The 25,011-nt window shown below is 37.9% G+C and overlaps 1 protein-coding gene across 1 annotated transcript in view; it reads left to right on the plus strand.

Annotated features, from left to right (window-relative positions):
• Positions 1 to 25,011, plus strand: part of LONP2 (lon peptidase 2, peroxisomal) — a 132,897-nt gene that overhangs the window by 71,289 nt on the left and 36,597 nt on the right. Inside the window, exons 9-11 of the mRNA XM_072632147.1 lie at positions 6,072 to 6,222; positions 9,487 to 9,613; positions 17,668 to 17,801. Of these exons, the coding sequence (XP_072488248.1) occupies positions 6,072 to 6,222; positions 9,487 to 9,613; positions 17,668 to 17,801 (412 nt within the window). The remainder of the gene's footprint in view (positions 1 to 6,071; positions 6,223 to 9,486; positions 9,614 to 17,667; positions 17,802 to 25,011) is intronic.

Here is a 25,011-nt window from a genome sequence, read left to right on the forward strand (position 1 = left end):
AGCACCATTGCCCTTCATTTTGTACACTTTAATTCTTTAAAAGATGATTTCTTCTTGTGCAGATCACAGCCCATCCCCAACTTCTCTGTCTGGGCTGTAAAGTTTATGAAACACTCACATACAGTATCTTATTTGATCTTCCCGACAGCCGGGTGAGGTAGGTAGGGAAACTACTATTATCCGTATTTAACTGATTAAACTGAAACTAAGGAATTAAGTAACCAGCCTAAAGGCAAACTTAACTATTTGCTGCCTGGTTCTGCCTTCTCTGGGAGATAATTTTGTTTTTAAAGTAAAGGTGTTTAATGCAGACTAATTTCATAATTGGTGTTCCTGCCTATTCTTTTTCAGAAACTTTATATAAGGGTCATACCTGATTGCCCATAGTGCTGGATAAATGAAATCTTTTTTTAAATACCCAGATTTTCACTTAAATTTTTATCTTTCTATATGCTCTTGCATTTTACTTTTCCTTTAAAGGAAACTTCAGGGCTAAGTCTCTCAATTGTTCTTCAAACAAGAGTGCCATTAACAAATGCTAAGCTCTTCCTCTGGGGGTGCACTGTACCTGGTTCTCTTGGGAGATCTGAGAGGAGACTTGGGTGGATTGAGAATTGCCATTAGGAGGGCCCGTGGCTGTAATCTGATTTTACTCCTGAAGTGCCAGAAGATTTTCTAGTAATGAAATATCTTTGACAGTTAATGTTGACATTAATAATAGTATGTAAATTATATTACATTACAGAAGCATAAAGTCAGCTGTAAATTTGATTTTTGCATACCTGGCCAAGCTAATCATATGATTGAAAACTATAATTTCTCATTAGGGGGCCAGACTATACAAAAACAAGTCTAGAAAGATTTACTGTCGAGTTCTGATGAAAAGTTTGCCTTTAATATGTTGTAATCATAGTTCTAAACCAAAATGTTGCTTCTGTTTTTTTTAGTGAGATTTATAGAGATGAAAATTGAATGTTACCACTTGCTTTCTCTTTAGCTAATTCCCTAAGATATGCTTAGGTTGGGGGAGAGAAAGTAATTAATTACGAGCACTCTTAATAAACATAGTTTGTATCACTTAGGACAAGGAATATATTCACATTTTAATGGAAAGGATAAATTATCTTGACAGTAATGCAGAATTATTCAGGGCCTGCTTAGATCCCATTATAAGTAACATGAAAGATGATGTAGCCCCTAATCATATATCTGGAAATAAAAAGCACAGAAAAAATGTTAGATGAGAAAACAGTTTATTAGGTGAGAAAAGTTAATTGTGTGACATGAACAGCCAACATAGCTAGGTTTTATAAAGCTTTATACACATATATGTATATAAAGTTTTGATTTGATCCCAATAACAACCCTATAAAATGGACACTAGAAATATTAATATTCCCATTTTATAGATGAGGAAATTAAGGCTCAGAGTGGAAGTTACTTGTCCATAATTATACAGCTGGTAAACACTGAAGACAGGATTCAAACAAAGGGGTCTCCTGATTCTGAGTAGGGTGCTTGTTCTACTACACCATAACAAATAAGTTTTATCTTTTAGTCAGTTTATTTCATTATAGGACCGCAATACCTGAAAGGTAAAGATATTTTGGGGTCAGTTGGTCTGACAATGCTTATATTTAGTTATTAGCAATGTACTTCAGTGGACAGAGCATTGTACTCCGAGGCTATAATAGATCTGGACTTTAGTCTTGGCTCTGCCCACATACCATATTGGTCCAAATAATGGCAATACTTTCTTCCTCACTGCTATCTGATATTAATTCAGTGTTGCTTGTAATCAGTGTTATTTTTCAGTGTATATCTTGTTATGTTTTCCTTTCAAAGATTTCATTATATGACTGTGTCCTGTGTTTTGGAACAGCCATGTATTCATGCCATTGCCTGTTTTGGGCACATCAGTCAACCTGGGTCTACATAAGTAAAATGGGCATCATAATATCTACCCTAACTATGCCCAAAGGGCTACAAAAATGTGCATACCCTTTGACCCAGCAATACCACTTCTAGGACCGTATCCCCAAGAGATCATAAAAATGGGAAAGGGTCCCACATGTACAAAAATATTTATAGCAGCTCTCTGTGTGGTGGCCAAAAACTGGAAATCAAAGGGATGCCTATCAATTGGGGAATGGCTGAATAAATTGTGGTATAAGAATGTAATAGAATACTATTGTGCTATAAGAAATGATGAACAGGAAGACTTCAGAGAGGCCTGGAAAGACTTATATGATCTGATTTTGAGTGAAAGAAGCAGAACTAGGAGAACTTTGTACACAGCAACAACCACAGTGTGCGAGGAATTTTTCTGGTAGACTTAGTGCTTCATTGCAATGCAAGGACTTAAATAATTCCCAATGGTCTCTTAAGGCAAAATGCCTTCCACATCCAGGGAAAGAACTATGTATTTGGATCGCAAAATGAGGCAGATCATTTTCTTTTGTATTATGTTTTGGTTTGTTTTATGATTTCTCCCATTCATTTTAATTCTTCTATGCAACATGACTAAGGTGAAAATGTATTAATAGGAATGTATGTGTAGAACCTATATAAAACTGTATGCCGTCTCAGGGAAGGAGTGGGGAGGTGGGGGGAAGAAGAGGAGGGAGGGGGAAGATCTAAGTTATATGGAAGTGATTGTAGAACACTGAAAACAAATAAGATAATAATTTAAAAAAAGAAAGTACTTTTGAAATTTAAAAAAATATATCTGCCCTATCTACCTCACAGAGGATGCTGTGAGGATAAAACGAGGCAGTATTTTTGACAACACTAAGGTAACTTAGCTTTAAATAGTAAAAGCCATTGAAAATGTAATTCCTATATCTGAAATCAACTTTTATGGGATTGTTAGATGATAATTTGGTTTTAAATCATAAATTTAAAAGGTTTTGCCTTTCAGCAAACAGCTTTGGGTAGTGATGATGAACCCTGGTAGTGTGTGACTTAAATAAGCAAAACTTCAAACTGTACTACAAACTGTAGCCCTTCTTTGCATTTCTTTGAGGGATCTAGTCTGTAAAGGTTTTCATTTCAGTATAATCCTTCTCTATAAGGTTTTCCAAGTGTTTTCCAAGTAAGAAAAAGAAATTATTTTATTAGAGGTTTTCATTTGTTTTGAATTTTATCTCTATTGTATCTCTTCTAGCTGAGAGGCTGTATGATATAATGGAGAAAGCATTGGTCTTGGTTTTATAGGCTGGAAACCTGGATTCAAAACCCACCACACTTACTAACCTGGTTGCATTACAGACTAGTCACTTGAAACTCAGAACTAACATTTCCTCATCTGTATAGGAGTATGAATACTTTAAGTGCCTAAGTGATTGAGAGGAAAATTATTTGCAAACTTTAAATTGTTATAGAAAGGTGATTGTTATTATTTAAGTTGACTCTGAAAAGACAAGGGTAAAATAGTTTTCTGTGGTTCATCTCATGAAGAATTCTCAGTCCTGAGTGCATAGTAATTGGCACACCCAAGGGTACCAGGAATGAAGGTGACCAGTTGCTCCTAAGTGGTGCAGATTGCATGTGATTGTCTGGAAATACTTAGAACTAAATGGTATTTGGTCACCTAACTGATGCCGATCTTGATGAAACTTTTTCAGGATTAATGTGAAAGCTGCCAGAAAGGTGGTGGTACTCAGTGCCTTTGCCGACATAGCTCTAATAATTGGCTTCAAGTTAATTTACATATTTGCCTGGATGAACCTCAGGGTGGGATGGACATCAGAGCTATAACACATCCTCCACATTTCCAGTTTTGTTCATTTCTCTGGTATCTTTTTAGAGGAACTCCCTGCCAACAGCAAGTCTGCTAGAATAAAAATGGTTCTTTTGAATTGCTTTTATTCTGCCTACGCAGGATTAAATCAAGAGCTCTGTATTGTCCTAGCAAAATTCCTTCCGTTCTCACTTAGGCTTTGTAAAATTAGATTGCTATTGTCTGTTTTTTGCCTTTTCTTTCCTGAAGCACAGATATTTTGATACCTAGATAGACATTAATAGTATTTGTGGATCTTTCATACTAGTGCTTTGGGTCCTTGAGCTGTTAGATCTCTGACAATTGAAGTCACTAGTTTAATCTGACTATTCTTATACCTGTTGTATTTAGTTCTGATTTTGTTGTATTCTCATATGTTGTATTTGGTTCTGAGCATGCTTATCAACTCCTAAATTCTCATATCTGATCATAACATTCATCCTTCCCCTTGCCTTACAAGTCCTAACCCTGTTCTTTATTCTCATTATGATCTCCACTGCCTTCACTCTGTACCCCATCCCAACCCTGGTCCGTCCTTTTTCCAGACTATCTGCCTTGGCTATACACTTCTCCCTTCCCTATCTCAGCCTGTTGGTGAACGAACTCGACTTGACATTGTCCTCTACTCTCAATTCCCTTGGCCCCTTGTCCTATGAGTGATCATGCCTTGCCAAGACCCATCCCTGGATTACTCCTACCAACTGCATTACGTGTTCCTGAACATCAGAAGGAAATCACAGAATTGTGTTGACTGGGACCACTACAAATTTATGTTAGCTAATCTTAACTGACCTCCTTGGAGTTCCTCAAACATCTTCCATCTCTCATCTCCATGTCTGCACCAGCTGTCTCCCATCCCTGGAACACTCTGCTCATTCTCCTTTGCCCCTTTTTCCCAGACTTCCTTCAAGATTTAGCTCAAGTACCATCAACTTCAGGAGGCTTTTCTCAATCTCCCCAGCTGCCAATGCCTTCGTCTTTCAAATTATCTTCCACCTACTCTCTCTGTATCTTGAATATACCTATTTATTTAACTTTTGTCTCCCTCATTAGAATGTTGAGCCACTTGAAGACAGGGACCTTTTTTCCCTGTTTCCAGTGTTTAGCACAGTACCTAAACATATAGTAACTCCTTAATAAGGGCTGTTTGTCTTGATTTGACTACGACTATAGGGGAGTTAGTTGTTGTACCTCTCCAGAGTCTCAGCTGCATATTGAAAGTATCAACTTTATACAACTTCTTGCATGCAGATGCTCATTGGTAACGTGCCACAGCCTGCTACCTCCCACCAGGTCTTTAAAAACAAAAGTGAAAGATATGTTTTCTTGTTTAGTAAGTGTCCAGCATGCCAAGAGATGGTAGAAAAGCTAGAAGACGTTTATAGTTACTGACGTCTGTGGCTTCTTTGCAGTTCAGCATGAGCCTCCCAACAAAGACTTCTGAGCAGAAACTTAAAGAAAAGTGACTCAGCTTTCCTTTTAAATAAATAAATAAAGCATAGTTCATAAAAACTTTTAAATCTCTTCATGGTAGATTGTTACTATTTTCGGATATTGTGTAGCAGGGTATTTTCAGGTCATGTTTTACCCTTTAGGAGCACATGTGGAAAGTCACCTGATCTTGAGTTTTAAATCCTTATTTTTTTAAGTGGTAATTGATGTAAAGGAGAAATGATTATTTCTAGAGTCAAGAGAGACTTTGATTCGAACCTCACCTCTAGGGCTTATTAGCTGATAATAACTTGCTTGGGCAAGTCATGGAACCTCTCTAAGCCTCAGTTTCCTTGTCTGTAAAATGAGAATAATCATAGTTGCAGTTTTGAACACATAGAGTCATTGTGAAAATCAAATGAGATAATGTATTTCAAATACTAGGTAAATATAAGTTATCATTTTATTATATTAGCATATTCGTTAGGATATATTTACCAGTTTGTCCTCAATTAGAGTTATCTCCACCATAGTGTGACAGAAAAATGTGTGTAATTATAATTCATACCTCCTGTCCAAGCATTTCTGAATGCAGACCCACCTACCTTCATGTACCATTTAGCATAAAAAGTGTTAGCTTCCTTTTATGAAGTGTAAAACAGGTCCAGCAGGATGAATGACTTCACAGTCACATGGTAATTCATTAGTAGACCTGAGATTGAAGCCTGAGGCCTGGCTTCAGTGTCTGTGTCCCAAAAACCAGCCGTATGACTTGGAAGGGAAGCACAGATGTGGGTGGTGGGCTTACTCGCATCTCATCAAGAGATAAGTGTTGTTTATATTGTTCGTTCTCTTCAAGGTCCTGGATCCAGAACAGAACCATAACTTCACAGATCACTACCTAAATGTGGCCTTTGACCTCTCCCAGGTCCTTTTTATAGCTACTGCAAACACTACAGCTACTATTCCACCTGCTTTGTTGGACAGAATGGAGATTATCCAAGTGCCAGGTAACCCTGATGCGTGAATGAGAACATCATGTCTCTCTGTGCTTCATGACTTCAAGCACATACTCCTTTTAAAGGATCATTTGCTTGGGAGTTGATTAAGGAAGCTGATTTGTTGAAGCTTTCAAGAGTTTTAATTTTGGTTTCAAATCTGATCTTAAGGAATTTTTAACAGAAAAAAATCTTTCTTTTCCTAAGTATGTTGCAAAATTCATGGCAGATCAGTTGGGTACCTTGTGACCCAACACAAGATCCACTTGGGTGTTTTTTATCAGTTTTATAAGTTAAAACTTATAAGATTAAAATGTTATGGCAACTTATTATTTCTCTTTTATCCAGTTTCTAAAATCATAGACATTAGAGGTGAAAGAGGATGAGTTCATTCCTTTAGGACCAGTGCTTGGAATTTCTGCAAAATAAATCTTCTGATTGTCATTTTCGCTTACTAGAAGTATCAAGTGAAGGGTCTTCTACCCTTTCCTTTCCTCTGGAAGAGTGTCCTCTAATCTGGTTCTCCCTCTTAGGAAGGGGTGTTCCTAGTGGGCAGGTTAATTTTCTCCTTTGGTAATTTTAAACTCATTGTAGAGCCTCTACTTTTTTGGTTATTTGGGCACCTCAAGTTTTAAGAGACTGTTACTTTCTCCTCTTAACCATGTGGACAATGAAATTCCCTAAGCAAATTTACTCTTTGCAGGAACACCTTCTGCTCCCCTCACCACCTAAAATTTGTCATTAGCAAAAATAATTGTGAGATGTAAAAATCTTTATTTTGATATGATTGACCACAATTGGTTTTTCTAATCATGTCTTACGGCTTATTGGCTCCTCTGTTAGTTAAAACATGGAAGTGATGATGGGTGGCTAGGTTAGCTGTACATGTTTATGGGACCAAATTGCCTGGATCTCCAAATTAAGGCAGAGATTCCATAAGACATACTGTTGTGAAATGAAATACCCAGGACAGCTGCTGAAGAGGTGGACAGATGATGTCAGCTTTCTCTTTTGGCAGGTTTTGGCAGCTTATTTTCTTGCTTTTCTGCTGTTTCAGTAACTTTCCTTTCTGTTCAACAGATGCTCTATCAATTCATATTTTTAATCTTGGTTTGTAAAAGAAGGCTGTACATCATGAAGGAATTCTCTAGTTCAAGAGGAATTGTGTCTACAGGCTTTGAAGGGCAATGTAAATCTATTCATAAATGCTATACATGATTTTTGTTCTTTCTGGAACTTGTATTCTATAGAACAGTAAAAGCTCATTTGGAAAAGACTTTTCCTGAGTTCCCTATTATGTATATTATTTTCAAGAACATTTAAAGTGTTAGGTGAGGTTTTTCTGGTTTGGTGTGTGGGGGGGGAAGTTTTGTTTTGTCTTTTTGGCTAGTTTACATTTGTGTGGTTGAAACTTTGGAAAATAGTGGATTTTTTAATGTTGTTGTCGTTTTTTAGCCTTAGACTCAGAGTCTTAGAGATAACAACCTTGCTCCATGCAGAGATTCCTAACAAGTGGTCAGCCAGACTGTGGCTGAACACTTTAGTAATGGAGAATAGCCCATTTTATTGTTGTACAACTCTTAATCATTTAGTCCTTGAACATTAAGCCAAATGTGTGGGTGTGAGAGGGACTTACCTTAGAGAATGAGGGAAAATATAGATAGAACACTATGGTGGGTACAGCTGACATTTTAGGAACTAAACATTAAATCATTCCAAAGGAGATTAAACATCTAGCTTATTGTAAAAGATGCCACAGATGGGCTTCTCTACCTTTGTCTTTGGGGCTGAGTTTGAAATAATCCATAGGAGTCAAAGTCCTATCTGCAACCCAGGTATATCCTTCCCTCCTTGATTGGGACCCAGTGTTTATTTGGAGTTCATAATTTTATTTTTATGGAATTTTGTCAAATAAGCAATAAGTGATGTCAACCATTGTAATACAAATGAGAGGGGGAAAATATATACAGGGAGAGAAGATTTTCCACTACTTGCTCCTGGGGATTTTCTTCAGTGAGAGATTAGTCACCCAGATAGTTGTTGTTGTGTTTGTCCTTTGTTCTCGAAGAGGACCATGACTTGTTGTCCAGTCTATGAGTTCCAGATCTTTGAGCAAGAATGTAGCCAGTAAACCCAAAGGATAAAAAGGCAGCTTTTGGCCACAGAGTGTTCTTTCCCTTGGGAAGAACACCAGAGGGAGTGGGGGGAAGAGGAGGGGAGGGAAGGGAGAAGAGAGGCGAGGGAAAGGAAGGGAGAAGAGAGGAGAGGAACTGCTACTCACTCAGAGGTTGTGTTTGTCCTTCATTCTTGAAGAGGACCATGACATCAAGATGATGACATGGCTTGCACTTGACTTTGATTTGAGTAAGGGAGGGCTGTGCAAGGTCACCAGACTCACTTTCTTCTCCTGAACCTTCTGGGTCCATTGGCCTGATATTCCACCCAGATAGCAGACATGCAACATTTGGTAAATTCTGGCAAATGTGGAAAAGTTGGAAATTGCAACAATATGTGGTTCAGAGACTTAAATTTCATTACTCTCTAGGTAAATGATAACATTTTGAAAGCATAGTATGTAGATAGAGCACTAGATCTGGAGCCAGGGTACCTGAGTTTATATCCTATTTCTGCAGCTTACAACGTGCTAGTCTTTGGCAAAGTCACTTAACTTTTTGGGGTCGGTTCTTTATTTCTAAAATGAGAACGTTGTACTAGATGGTCTGTAAGATCCCTTCTAGTTCTAAATATTGTGTTGGTTCGATCCTATGAAATAGCTTCTTCTAAAGGACATTTATGTATGGAAATATTTATAATAGCTCTTTTCTGGTGGCAGGGAGTTGAAAATTGGGAAGAGTACCCATCAGTTGGAGGAATGGATGAAGAAATTGTGCTATATGGCTGTGACAGAATACTATTGTGCTATAAGAAATGATAAGCAGGATGCTCTCAGAAAAAGCTAGGAAGACTTACATGAGCTGATACAAAGTGAAATGTACTGTGGACAAAGTAAGAACAACGTTGTAAGATTATCAGCTGTGAATGACTTATCTATTCTCAGCAGTAGTGATCCCAGACAACTCTGAAGGACTTAAAATGAAAAATACTATCCATCCCCAGACAAGGAACTGATGGTATCTGAATGCAGATTGAAGCATATTTTTTATTAACTTTCAGAACCAGTTGAGTTTTGCAGATCTATTGAATGCATGAAGACCGTGATACTTTGTATGCATGCTGTGCATGGACAGGTACCAAGCAGGTTTGTTTCTTCCACAGGGTATACACAGGAAGAGAAGATAGAAATTGCCCACAGGCACCTGATCCCTAAGCAGCTGGAGCAGCACGGGCTGACACCTCAGCAGATTCAGATTCCTCAGGTTACCACTCTTGACATCATCACAAGGTAAACATACTTTGAACCAATATTCATTTGTACTTTTGAGTTTGGGAGATGATTTCAGTGGAAACCCACAGCGTCCATTACTCGCTGTCAGAGTAACAACTAGAGAGCTGTTTCATCCACTGTTTGTTTTGTATGGGGTTTAGTATAAGACAAAGATTTATTGGAAGAATTTTTTGGGAATCTTTCCACAGCTAAGAGTCTATAATGAGGTTTCATTTATTCTACAGTTGCAGTGGAGGGAATCAAACCACAAAAATAAGCCATGCAGAATGTTACTTTGGACCATAATTCTTGAATAAGACTATCACTATGTTCCATGCTTTCCAGAGCACAGTCATTTAATATGAATCATTCTTTGGAGCTTCTAATGAGGAGGCTGGTTTGTCTCTCTAGTCTCTTGAAAGCCAGAGGATCCTGTTTAGAAACATGGAAATACCTTAAGGCATCAGATTTTGATTGCTCATAATGCTGATAGATGTTAAAGGGCAGATAGGGAAAGAGAAAAAACCCTCACAAGAGTGTTGCTCTTATGAATTTGCATTAGACCAAGGTAGGAGGTAGTTTTTAAAGTTTGTTACCAGGTGCTTAGGTCTGTGGCAAACAGTACTTAAATTGTCTGAGAAGTGAATTCCTTAGTCTGATTTATAGATTGCCTGTTTGGATGGAAAATTTAACTCTCTAAAGAGAGTTTCTATCGACAGTAGCCTCTTATAGCTTGCCTGGCTCGCTGTTTCAGATCCATTGCATCACCCAGCAAGCTGTGTCAGACTGCCAGGCACTCATTTTGCAGGCTTTTTTTTTTCCAGTAATTGCTGTCTCAAATTATCTGAAAAGTTTCTTCTGCATTTGGAATCTTTTGCTTTCCAAATAGTTTGGCCAGTTAGACTGCCTTTTCATCTAAAGCATCCGTGTTAATGGAAATATTTCCTAGTTTGTGTAAAAAGCATATGTTCGAGCTCATCCAAGAAACACTAAGACTGAACCTGAGCTAGGAGTTCCCTTTTTTTTATTCCCTGTTTTGTGAAAATGCTTTGTGAATCTTGCCATCCCTAAGAAACTAGATATTTCATATGAAAGTCTTCCAACAGTACTGTGGTGTTGGAGAATACCAGTGATGCTTTAGTTCTTTCAGCAAGTCTTGTAACCACTCTCTTTCAGCTTCCTTGTTTCTAAAATGAGGGTGATGATAGATGAGAGAAAATATCCCTAGCTTGCTAGGAAGCATAATCACTGTTTGTAAAGCATTTCTTAATTACTGCCTTTAGGGAAAGTTAAGTAAGTACCTTTGATGTGGGGACCATTTCAGAATCGTAGATCATTCAATATTGTATGCATTAGAAATGTCTTTCAATTGTTTTTAACTTCTTTTCAAAAAAAAAAAAGTAAACCCAAAATGTAGACATATGGTACCTTGGACACATTTGAGATGTTGAATAGATTACCTGATGTGGAATATATCTGGTTTTTTTCATATTGTCTTCCCCCTTTAAAATGTAAGCTCCTTGAGGGCAGGGCCTGTGTGTTTTGTTTTTTGGGTTTTTAGCCTTTCTTTGTGTCCTGATCACTTATCACAATGAATCTCTTGCACATAGTAAGCACTTATCAAATGTTTATTGACTGATAAAGGGTAGTAGGATTTGAGTTTTCCAGATTTTTTGGTATATTAGTTTTGATGTTCAAAGGAACTTCTTAGGTCATTTAGGTCAACCTTCACTTAATATTGGAACCCCCTTTACTCTGTCTAAGAAGTGTTCATCCAGCCCTTGCTTAAGAACTTCCAGTGATAGAAACTTAACTTGGGTTTTTTTGGGGGGGGAGTGGGTGTGAGTGGGGGTATCAGTGTGTTTAAATGTAAAGCATTTCTTTTTTTGGATGGCTATAACTTTTAGAAAGTTTTTCCTTATGTGGAGTCAAAATCTGCCTTCTTCTGTAGTTCTGCCTTCTTAAATAATGATGTCTATCTACCTTCTATGTGTTGGCCTTTCGGGTATTTTAAGACAGCTACCATGGCACCATGCCTTTTCTTACCCAGGGTGTATCATCTGCTTTTCTAGCATGCTTCATATAGCATGGTTTATTAAGATTTCATTGTTTCGGGCGGAGCCAAGATGGTGGAGTAGAAAGACACACATATGCAGGGTCTCCCCCCACAGCCCATTAAATACCTGTAGAGAGGGACTCTCAACAAATTTTGGAGCAGCAGAAGTGGAGAACAACAGAGTAGAGGAGATTTCCAGCCCAGGGTGATGTGAAAGGCCCACGGGAAACGTGGGTTGCACCAGACATGGAGCCAAGCACGGAGCCCGGCCCAGCCTTGGCTCTGCAGCACATGGCTCATGATCAGCCCTTGGGGGCAGAATCTCCAGTCACGAAATCCCCAGTCCCAGCAGCAGGGGGTTTGAAGATCCCTCAACCCACAGGTGCCAAAGGTCAGTGATGGGATTTTTCTAGCTGTCCAGGAAGGGAGAAGGGCCTTCCCATAGCTTCGGTAGCAGGCAGCCACCTCAGAGGCTACCTTGCAGGCACAGCAGCTGCATATATTTTTGGAGCTTAAAAACCCTGGGGGCATTGAAGAGCTGATTCTTGCCTCCACCCTGTGTGGAGGCCCTGGGCCAGCTGGTCTTTGTCTCACACTGAATGGCGGCCTTGCCCATCCAACTTATCTGAAAATCAGCCCCCAATGCTGACTTGGAAACTGGAGGCCAGGTGTCTGTGGAGAGGTAACTGCTCAGATTGTGGGCACAAAAATCCCTCTCTACGCCCAGACCAGTACATACTTGATCGTGCCACACTGGAGGAACTGAGATCTCACAGGTTCACAGAATATACCCTACTCTTGACAAAGGACCCAAAAGCCAAGTAACTGGTTGGGAAAAATGCCCCAAAAAAGGAAAAGAAATAAGACTATAGAAGGTTACTTTCTTGATGAACAGATATCTTCTCCCATCCTTTCGGGTGAGGAAGAACAATGCTTACCATCAGGGAAAGACATAGAAGTCAAGGCTTCTGTATCTCAAACATCCAAAATAAATATTCAATGGGCTCAGGCCATGGAAGAGCTCAAAAAGGATTTTGAAAATCAAGTAAGAGAGGTGGAGGAAAAATTGGGAATAGAAATGTGATGCAAGAAAAGCATGAAAAGCAGGTCAACACCTTGCTAAAGGAGACCCCAAAAAATGCTGAAGAAAATAACACCTTGAAAAATAGGCTAACTCATTTGGCAAAACAGGTTCAAAAAGTCAATGAGGAGAAGAATGCTTTAAAAAGTAAAATTAGCCAAATGGAAAAGGAGGTTCAAAAGCTCACTGAAGAAGATAGTCCTTTAAAAATTAGAATGGAACAGATGGAGGCTGATGACTTTATGAGAAACCAAGAAATCACAAAACAAAACCAAAAGAATGAAAAAATGGAAGATAATGTGAAATATCTCATCGGAAAAACAACTGACCTGGAAAATAGATCTAGGAGAGACAATTTAAAAATTATGGGACTACCTGAAAGCCATGATCAAAAAAAGAGCCTAGACATCATCTTTCATGAAATTATCAAGGAAAACTGCCCTGATATTCTAGAAGCAGGGGGCAAAATAAATATTGAAAGAATCCACCAATTCCCTCCTGAAAGAGATCCTAAAAGAGAAACTCCTAGGAACATTGTGGCCAAACTCCAGAGTTCCCTGGTCAAGGAGAAAATATTACAAGCAGCTAGAAAGAAACCATTCAAATAATGTAGACATACAATCAGGATAACAAAAGATCTAGCAGCTTCTACATTAAGGGATCGAAGGGTGTGGAATATGATATTCCAGAAGTCAGAGGAACTAGGACTAAAACCAAGAATCACCTACCCAGCAAAACTGAGTATAACACTTCAGGGGAAAAAATGGTCTTTCAATGAAACAAAGGACTTTCAAGCATTCTTGATGAAAAGACCAGAGCTGAAAAGAAAATTTGACTTTCAAACACAGGAATGAAGAGAAGCATGAAAAGAGAAGTGATAAGGGACTTACTAAAGTTGAACTGTTTACATTCCTATATGGAAAGACAATATTTGTACCTCTCGAAACTTTTTTCAGTATCTGGGTAGTTGGTGGGATTACACACACACACACACACACACACACACACACACACACACACACACACACATACACACACACATACACACACACATACACACACAGAAAGACAGAGATCACAAGGTGAATTGAATAGGATGGGATCATATCTTAAAATAATGAAATTAAGCAGTGAGAGAGAAATACATTGGGAGGAGAAAGGGAGAAATGGAATGGGGCAAATTATCTCTCATAAAAGAGGCAAGTAAAAGACTTTTCAATGGAGGGAAAAAGGGGGGAGGTGAGAGAAAAAAACATGAAGCTTATTCTCATCACATTTAACTAAAGGAAGGAATAAAATGCACACTCATTTTGGTATGAAAACCTATCTTACAATACAGGATAGGGAGAAGGGGATATGCAGGGTTGGGGGGGATAATTGAAGGTTGGACAGTGGGAGGAGGGAGCAATTTGAAGTCAACAGTCTTGGGGAGGGATAGGATCAAAAGAGAGAATAGAAGAAACGGGGGCAGGATAGGATGGAAGGAATTATAGTTAGTCTTACACAACACGACTGTTACGGAAGTCATTTGCAAAACTACACAGATATGGCCTATATTGAGTTGCTTGCCTTCCCAAAGGGAATGGGTGGGGAGGGAGGGATGAAGAGAAGTTGGAAGTCAAAGTTTTAGGAACAACTGTTGAGTATTGTTCTTGCAACTAGGAAATAAGAAATACAGGTAATGGAGTATAGAAATTTATCTTGCCCTTCTGGACAAAAGAGAAAATGGGGGGGATAAGGGAAGGGAGGGATGTTAGAAGGGAGGACAGATTGGTGATAGGGGTAATTAAAATGCTTGGCGTTTTGGGGTGGGGGGAGGGGAGAAATGGGGAGAAAATTTGGAACCCAAAATGTTGTGGAAATGAATGTTAAAAGTTAAATAAATAAATTTAAAATTTAGATAAAGAAAAAAAAAGATTTCATTGTTTCTTTCCAGTCACCCAAATTCTAGTCCATCATTCTCTCTCTTCAAATGTGGTACTTGTAAGTAAAGATGATATTTTAGATGTGGTCTAACCAGAGCAGAGTACAATCAGACTATTATTTCCCTTATTTCAAGTGCTTTATTTGTATAAATTCATGCTAATATTCAATTTCTGTTTGTGCACGTGTGTGTGTGTGTGTGTGTGTGTGTGTGTGTGTGTGTGTGTTAAGCAGCCACATCATACTGTTTGGTTCATATTGAGCTAGTAGAGGACTAAAATCCCAAGCAAGGTCTTTTTTATATGAACTGCTATGAAGCTGGCTTCTCCTTTTCCTATTTGCTGCCCTCACTCCCATCTTGGACTTCTATATTTAACCTTTTTTTAACCAGTATAAATATAAGAGGTCACTTCAGAGACAGGCAGACCTGGGTTAAGTTCCACCTCTGAGGTTCTGATCTGCCATGGTTGAGGATGAAACCTCATCAACCTTCATCGACATTCCAGTCTTGATGAAATCAGTGGTTCAGTCCTCTGACATGTTAGTTGTCTTTCACAAATATCTATCATTTATGAGTAAATGATTATCCATTTTGTGTTTTCCTCAAGGTCATGGATAAAAATAGTGAATAGGAAGCAACATGTTGCTAGTCACTTTCCTCCAGATTTTTTTAGATGGATTTGTCATTGTTTCTTGTGAGACTGGTGACTTTGCGCAGCCCTTCCTCACTTAAATTTAGTTCACTTGCAAGTCATGGCATCACCTTCCTGACATCATGGGCCTCTCTAAGAAAGAAGGACAAACAACAACAACAATTTTCTCCACCAGTAAAGATTTAAAAAACCAAAACCAAGCCCTGCACCTTCTCATGCCCTTTGATTTTTGTCCACATCTGTGCATGGTCCTTCCCTGGGTGATCCATACAGCTTTGCTGATTTTAAACAAATGGTAGCAGAAGTAAAGAAGAGAAAAGAGAACATGACTTAGAGTTGGGAAGTCTTGACTCCCAGACTGTCTAACTAACTTTGTGAACCTGGGCAAATCACACACTGTATTCTGTGTCTTGGTTTACTTTTCTGTAAAATGTGGTCCCTTTGAGATCTAAATTTATCATTCTACTATCTCCTTACTCTTCAGTGATTTTTGTATAATCATTCTAGTTTGTGAATCATTCTTCTGGATGGACAAGGTAGTAGTAAAATAGAAATTTAATAGTTCTGCTTTCTTTCTGCTATCTGTTAATAACACACTATATTTTCCAAGCAGTGGGTACATCCTTTCTATGTTCTCACTTCAGATCTAGCCTTCAAAGTTTGTTTATTTTTCCTTAGCATTTTCTTTAGGAACTTCAGGTCATTCTGGACTTCAGCTTTCCTGTTCCTATTCTTGTGGCCTCATGCCACTCTTTCATATTTATCATTAGTCATCCCTTCTTCCTGTCTCTTTTATATATGAGTGTGTGTGTGTGTGTGCATGTGTACATGTATCCTTTTAATGCTGAACTTTACCAAAAACCTTTCCTCTTCTTCAATGGTATCATTTGTGATTTTATAGTCCTACTTTTCCCTACCCTGTTGAACCACATTCCTCATTAGGATCTTTACCTGTTGACTTGGACGATTTTTTCCTGCACTTTTTGAAGTCTACTTTGCAAAAGGCTAAGGTATATGTCTGACAATGCCTACCATTTCCTTCCATCACTATGTTTTTGTCATCTAAATCTACACTAAATTCTGAGATACCTGTCCAAACTCAGCTCAAATTTGAGATCAAAATCAATTAGGTGAACTGGTGTCTAAAACCCTTTTTAAGCTCAGTGATTCTATGAATGCCTGAGCCAGAAGCTTTTGAGGTACATGTAGCATCTCTTCCCTGGATACTTTGGCTTCCATCTCATAAAATCACTGCATACTAGGGTCACACAGCATCTTTTCATGCCTTGGGCAGTCTTCTCATTGGAAACCTAGAGAATAGACATAAGCAGCATAACGTATGGTAGGGTGGTGAGGAGAATTTAAAGACTTGCCTCAGCTACCATCTTGCATTGGGGAATAAAGAGAGAACTTCATTTTCCTGGCATTTTTAGGGGGAAATACACCAAACATTAAATTGATCTAGAAATATTGTTGGGTTTTTTTATTGAGTGCCAAAGTAGGATTTTAACTTTAAACATCATATTACAAAGGAATAACCAAAATATTTTTTTGTGGTCAAATTTACCTTGATAATATAGTTGAAGGAGTAAGAATTAATGATTAAATAGTATAGCATAATAGTACAAGATAATCTGTAGTACACTAAAGGAAAAAAGTTCCTACCAAAAACATGTATGTCTTCAACACAGCATGACTATAGTGGAAATGTATTTAATAGGAATGCATGTGTAGAACCTATACAAAATTGTATACCATCTCAGGGAGGGAGGAGAAAATAATAATCTAAGTTATATGGTAGTTATTGTAGAACACTGAAAATAAATAAAATTAATTAATAAAAAAGTGTATGAAAGTATGTTTTTAAAGGTGTTTGACAAGAGATTTTGAATATAAAGAAAATACAGCCCAACAAATAAAAATGGCCACATCAGTTTTGCACATACAGTGTACAGAAGGAAATGAGCATTTATATAGTGTCTGCTATTTATGAGGCACTGTGCTACATGCTTTAAAAATATTATCTCATTTGATCCTCACAACAACCCTAAAAAGAGAAGTACTACTGTTATCCTCATTTTACAGAAGAGGCATTCACAGATGAAGTGATTTCTCTAGGGTCACATAGCTAATAAGTATCTGAGGCCTGATTTGAATTCAGGTCTTCCTGAATTCAGGCACAGCACTCTATCCATTGCACCACCCAGTACCTGAAAAATAACAGTTCTTACATCATCCTCCATCATTTTACAAGTAGGCCTGGAGATCTGCTTTCTATCTTTGCAAATGACATAAACTGAAGCAGGAATATGTCTGAGTTGTCTTCCTCTAACAGGAAGTGTTTTCTTCCTGTCATTAGGTATACCAGAGAGGCTGGTGTTCGTTCTCTGGATCGAAAGTTTGGTGCAATTTGCCGAGCGGTAGCTGTGAAGGTGGCTGAAGGGCAGCACAAAGACACAAAGCTGGAGCGCTCTGAGGGCACTGAGGGAGAAGGTCAGTATTCTCTAAACTGAACTGGGACCCAAAGACCACAGGGCAATGTCCCAATAAGTGCTTTGCCAGGCTGGATCATGAAAGGAGCAGTGAACTGCTATTTAAAGCCGCTTTATCAAGAAAAAAACCTTACAATTGAAGATGAGTTTGTTTTCTAAACTACAGAGGGTTTTATCTTACATTTTGGTCTCTGTTAAAACAGAGTAGGATGCTCAGTCTTTTGGGACCCACTAACTTTTTCTAGATTTATAAAGTCAGTGCTTATGTGTGATAATTTAATGTATCCTTTTGACCCTGACTACTATAAATTTGTCCTCAGTAATTCACAAGATGGCAAATTTTGTGCTGAAATGCATCAAGATTCATACTGAGGAGGAGCTCTTCTTTCATTTTATAGACATGTTCTTAGAGGGATAACTACTTGGAATTTTGCATGGCTGTCTTACTGGTACACAGTTACACTATGTATCATTCTAATAATCCAGCCTATCTAGAGAATCCACTACTACAGGCTACCTTGTCTTGCTCTTTGCCCATCTTTTTTGACAATCAAGACATTAGCCCTATTAGACTGGCTGCTGTTGCATTAAATAGATCTGCCTGAAGCTTAGAGTTCCTTCCTGCTGAAATTAGAAGTAGAGCTGTCCTTGCCCCAAGAGGTCCCATTTGAGAAGTCAGTTCTTTAGCTGGCATGTCCAATTCTGTGAGAAGCTAGAGTACTATTACCCAAGTCATAATTGGGATTCCAGGTCATTTAGTTGTTCAATCTCTACCAAAGCCCATATGCAGCTAACAACTGTTTTTCAAAATGGGTTTATTGAACTCCAGATGAAGAGAGTTTCCTAACCCAAAATTCTAAGGGTACGTTTCACGTTTTTGGTTTTTGCCATAAACTCCAGTTTGCATATTCATCCTATAAAGTCACTTGTAATTCCACCTGGCCGCTTTGCATAGGCTGTAAATCCAGGGCCAATTTATAGCAGCCTTTGCTTCTTCAAAAACTTTAATCTGCTCAGGTTCCCAAACAAATTCATATTTTTTCCTAGTAATTTTATATAAGGGTTTCAAAATTTGTCCTAGATGTGCTGTGTGATGTTGCCAATATGCAAATAATCCTATAAATTTTGGGGCCTCCTTCTTATTGGTGCTGAATCTTTTGTTGGATTTGCAGGAGAATCTCTCACAGCCCCTTATTCCATTGTGTAACCCAAAATTTTACAGTTTGAATTGGCCCTTGAATCTTTGCAGGGTTATTTTCCCACCCTTTGCTTTTCATATGCTCAATTAAAAGCCTCAAATTCTTCTCCACTTCTTTTACATTTTTTCTCTGTATTATGATATCATCTCTGGGTAAGCTGTATATCAGGTAGCTACAATTCATCTAAATATTCAGCCATAATCCTATGACACATAGTGGAGCTGTGCAGATAGCCTTGTGGCAGACATATAAAAGTATATTTACTTGACCCTGCCAAGTGAAAGCAAATTGGTCTCATGAATCTATTAGAATAGTAAAGCAAGCATTGGCTAAATCAATAACTGTGTACCAAGTCCCATCGTATTTCTGGATCCTTTCTATTTAAGGTAACAGTATCTGGAACAGCAGCATACAAGGGAGGAGTCACCTTATTCAGTTGTCTGTAATCCACTGTCATCCTCCATGTTCCATCTGACATTTGTACTGACCAGACAGGATTATTTCATCTAGTGGGGACTAACACTCCTGCCTCAACATATTCCTTTATGGTACTGGTAATTTCATCTTGCCCACCTGGCACAAGATACTGCTTTAAAGTAATTACTTCAGAAGGTTCAGGCAAAGTGATTGAGTCCATTTTTATTTTACCTCCTAAAACTGTATTAATTCCTATCTTCTTTACTACAAATTGGTTATCTCTCCTCAGGTAAATTTAGAATCATAACTCCCAATACATCTATTCCAATGATATATTCAGGAATGGGTCCAACTACCATAGTATATTTTTCTCAGTACATTTTGTATAGTTCATTAGTTGGAACATTGTCTATGCTTCCAAAATCTACCCCTGCTCTCAGTAGAGCAGTAAACAATTCTTTTCTTGTCTGTCAGTCTATTCTTACTTTGAATCCACTGGCTATTTAATTTTCTCTCTCAAGGAAATTTATCTTTTCCCCAGTCCCCTAAGTCACTTAAATCTTGTCCAGCATCTCCAAAAGAGGGTGCCCTATTTCCCCAATTATCAGAGTCAAAACTAGATTTTTGTAAGCAGGAGGAGCTGTCTTCACTATTAGATTCCTATGGGAAACTGCTGAGGCGGTATCATAGTATGTGTCTGCATTTCTAATTATTAATGGCAGTCTTCATTACCTCCTCCTTTAACTTTCTTTTACGGTCCCTAAGTGAATACCAGGGTCTAGCTGACTACATAGAGTCAGTGGATACTATGCTTACTTCTTCCTTCTGCAGCTGAAGCTAACAGATGAGTCATATTGTTACCTCCTTACATACTGTAATTTCTAAAAGTTTTCTGTACAAAAGGATTCTAATACCTGTAAATTTCAAGCAATCCATGCCATCTATTGATACTTCTCTGACTCCTTCATCATTGATTCTCACCATCCAAGATAGTAATGATTCTCCCATCATTTGAGTGAACTGACTCAAAATATCTGTGACTTCCTGCTGAGTAAAATCCTCAATTATCCCCCTACATGCTATGTTGCCCCCTTGGTTCTCCTGTTTCCACCTTAGTATTGGATGTGCTTCTGCCTGAGAAGCTTCTCCCTCTAATATTGTTTCATTTTCCAGCTCTAACTTTGTTACATTTTCCTCCTACACACTCTCTTGGCAGTCGTTGCCATGGCAAATGTATGCACACTTCTTTTGCCAGCTTTTCTCTTCTTCTGAGCTAAATGAACAGCTTTTTCTTCTACCACCTGATACCTTCCAGCTTATTCTTTTAAAGGCGAGCCAAACACTGAGAATTCCTATACACACTAGCTTTTTCCATCTGAATTTTTTCCTTTAGCAGCTTGTCTCTGATTTTACACATAATAAGGTAACCTCTTAATAAAAATCCAGCCTCTCCTACACACCTGTGCCAGTTCTTTCACTGGCTTTATTGGTATTCTTTGCAAACATTTTTTCTAAATCCTTAGGTTCTCCCTCTTTGTAACTAGGTTTCAATGTACCCATTCCCTTGCTAGGGAAGAATAAGGTAAATTCTCCCATCCTGGGATCTTCATTTCTTCCTCTAAAGCCTCCAAATAGAGATTTTATATCCTATGATCCTGTTCATGATGCCAAATGTATCATCAAGGGAATAGTCACAGTACCAGTGGTTTCTGTGAATATGCCAGCATAGTTCTAAATCACCAAATAAAACACATTCTCCATATAGAAGGCAGAAGGAAAACATTTATTCAGATACCAGAAAGCCAAATCCGTCATAGCAACCAAGAAGTCAATACACATTAGTACTCAAGGGATAAAGCCATTCCCAAGTCTTCCCCACCCCTAGCTGGGGCCTTCCCACAAACAAACACAAGACTAGCTGTGCCTGCCTGTATCCTCTCTCTTACACCTCAACTGCTCTCACCAATTTCCTCCCAGTTCTGCTCCACCCTTCCTGTTCCACCCATTCAGCAAGCTCTTCCCACCACATGTGACTCAGGCTTCCATGTAATTTAAGCAGGTCACATAGGCCTATTAATGAATGGGAAAGATCTTCCTATTTAAATTACCATTATGGTTCCCTTTTCCAAAAAGAACTAGTTTTCCTGTTTCACCACCCAGCCTTAGACCAAACCCTGTGCTATATGGTAGCAAGAAGAATTCATTGAGTTCTTATTTTAATGTGGCGGTAGACTTATAGGATCATAGACATGGAGCTGATATAGACCTTAGCGTTCATCTAATCAAGTGGTTCTCAGAGGGCCCCTCACACTTTGAAAAATTGTCAAGGACTCCAGCTTTTGTCATGTGAGTTCTAGCTACTGATATTTACCATATTAGCAATAAAACTGACAAAATTTTAAAATATTTTATTAATTCATTTAAAATAACAATAGTAAACAATAGTAAATAGTTAACATGAATAACATTTTTAAAAATAACTTTTCTAAAAACAATGGGAAGAATAGCATTGTTTTATTTATTTTCATAAATCTCTTTAATCTCTAGCTTAAAAAAACACAAGTGGATTCTCATCCCTGCTTTGATATTGTCTGTTGTGTATATTGTTTTAATTGAAGTATTTGAAGAAAATATGGCCTCATGCAGATATGTAGTTGGAAAGGAGAAGGAGGATTTTAATAGACATATAATACCCTAGTATTATTATGAAAATGATTTGGACCTTGCAGACCCCCTGAAAGGCTCAGAGCCTGCCAGGGTCCTGCAGCCCACACTTTGAGAACCACTGGTCTAATCCAATCACGTCATTATACAGGTACAGAAAAGAGCCAAGAGACTGACTTGCTCACAGTCACACAGGGAGTCAGTGGCAGAGTGAGGATTAGAGCCAAGATCCTAGTATTTACTTCAGTACTCTTTCTACTTGGCTGTCTTGCCTCTCTCATGATCACAGGTTGCCTCAAGAGGTGGTAAATTCCCCTTACTGGAAGATTTCAAGCAGAGACTGAGCAGCCACCTGGCTGTGTTAGAGTAAGGCTTCCTTTCATGTATTGGTTGTGCTAGATTGATAGCCACTCTTGACCCTTCTAACTTGTAACTGTGATTCTGTTATGTATGATGGCAAGAGACCTTCCCCTAAAAATATCTACTTCTGAACAAAATAATGATCTCCAACCAGAAAGTCAGACTTTCCTTCTCCAAACTTTTTTCTTTTCTTTTTTCTTTAATGAATAAACTTTGTTTTAATACATCTAGCAAATATAGTGGTTCCTAAGCCACAAAGTAAATGCCTTCCCCAAACTTAAAAAAAAGATTATAATGTTACCCTTTTATGATGTATCCTTTTTTAAAAGAAAGTAACCTTATATATATTAACTTTAGCAGAGGTAATGCCAACCTTATCCATTGCATTTAACTTGTTTTCGTAGCATTTACTTACATAGTTGCAGAAAGTGTTCTTTGAGCTTTGCTATTTTGTATCATTTAAGTCTTTCCATGTTTCTTTGTAGTCTTCACATTTGCCATTTAATGGCACAATAATTCAGTTTTCATACTTTGTTTTCAAAATGGCTTCTTTAAACACATTATTCTGAAATGTGATGGGGATAGGAAAGAAACAGTATGCCTTTTCAGTCAAGCAGCAGGTTTAATTTAAACTCACTGAGATTTGTTTCAAACCATGAGAATAAAATCAATACATCCATAAAATTGTTTGCCTAAATAGCCATTTGTTAGTCCCCATTAGTTTAATTGGAATCCATTTTGTTTTGTTAATAATCTTAACACTGTATCAGAATCTACAAAAATACCCTTTCCTCATAAATTACAGCCATGTGGAATAAGAATTGCTGAGGAGGGGTGAGGGGAATATAAATTTTGAAGACCCTTCTTTCCCAAAGGTTATTTTGTAAAATATCTGTCAAATATTCTTATTAAATCCTCTCTACTAATGAATTCCCTGTTTATATAGCTGAGTTCAGTGCCTTTTACAGGTTGAGAAGAGTTGGTATGTGTGCTTGCATTCACATATGTATGTACATATGTACACATTTGCATATGTATATATATGTGTATATACATATGTGTAAAATGCTTTGCAAACCTTACTATGTGAATGTTAGCTATTATATTATCAGCACAGAGTAAATTAAAGATAAAGCTGGAAATCACTGTGGGCATTTATCTGGGCTGTCTTATCCAGTAGGAACCAATTCTTTAAATTTGTGATGTGTTAAACATCTGGTCATTTAAAAATATAATTTTACTTAGAATTCTTAGTAGTTGAGTCAAGGTACTTATCTTTTATTGTGATTATTGGGGTGCCTTAGTAGAGGGGGTCCAGGTAAAGTAGCTGTTATGTTTCCTTAGGAGAACATTATTCAATATAGAGCAATTGAATGATAAAGCTATTAGATCAGGTTTTTGTGTATATTTCCAGCTTTCTGAGGTTGACAGCATGGAGGGGCAACTTCTGTGGTTTCCCACCCACTGCAGTCAGTGACAAAAACCTGAGCTGGGTGACCTTTTATTGATGCATTATCCCATGTTATGGTTTTTATCCTTTCCAAATGCATATCATAATACACATACCCGGGTTGTTCCTCTGTTTCTCAGATACAAGGAAGCTGTTCTCCATAAGCCCCTGGGCCATTTTAGCAAATTAATCTTAACTAGTTAATATTTGTCCTTTCCAGTTAGACTTTGCCAGCTGTCCCTGATTCTGCTTGTCTCTCTGTATTCCACATATACAGAAATGTTTGTATCCCTCCATTTGTTCTTACTCGCACTCCTTCTCACTGGTACTCAGAGCTGACAGTATCATTCCAATGCCACTTTAAGGAAAGAGCATTCATTTTTCTTGCACTTCATTGTATAAAGATGAATTCCAACATATAAGTTGTTGAAATAAGAACCAAGAGTCTAACCAAGAAAAAGCTTTTTCCTGGTTGTTTATTGTTCACATATGGAACTAGTGAAACACTCGCTTCAAAACCTATTCTTATTTCACACCCTAAGAGAAATGAGTTTTTGAATGGAATTGTTTCTCCAACAATTTGTAATATTTGATTTCCTAAGCTTTGGAGGAATTGTCAAAATATTTCCACAGTTGCATATCATGAGAATTGATGTTCTAAATCTGCATATCATGGGTGAAATACTAAGCACAGTTTATACATTTTTAATTTGTTATTGAGTTAAAACCCCTTGTTGCATGTCTATAGCAGTATTTTTAAATCTTTGCAAGAAACCTGTATTCCTATGAGCCTGATAGATGGGTTCAGAAGTACTTGAGTTATAAAATCTTTTTATTGTCACAATTTTCACCATTTCTAGTGTATTTAGTTGATTTCTTGAGATATCAAAGTAAATACATTTCTCTTGAACTGACAAAAGTCAGTTCTAAATTACCTACTTTTATAACTCCTACTTTCTTTCTCAAACCTCAGCCCCATCCCTCATCACTTCAATCAAGTCCCCAATATTAGAACTTGAGATAGGAGAGAATGAGGCAGACCTGGAGATGGGGTGTCTGTCTTGGTATAGATTCAAATGATGAGTCTCTTGACTGAATTCCAAGACCTTACCTTGTTGGAA

The sequence above is a fragment of the Notamacropus eugenii genome, chromosome 1 (assembly GCF_028372415.1).
Source record: "Notamacropus eugenii isolate mMacEug1 chromosome 1, mMacEug1.pri_v2, whole genome shotgun sequence".
NCBI lineage: Eukaryota > Metazoa > Chordata > Mammalia > Diprotodontia > Macropodidae > Notamacropus > Notamacropus eugenii.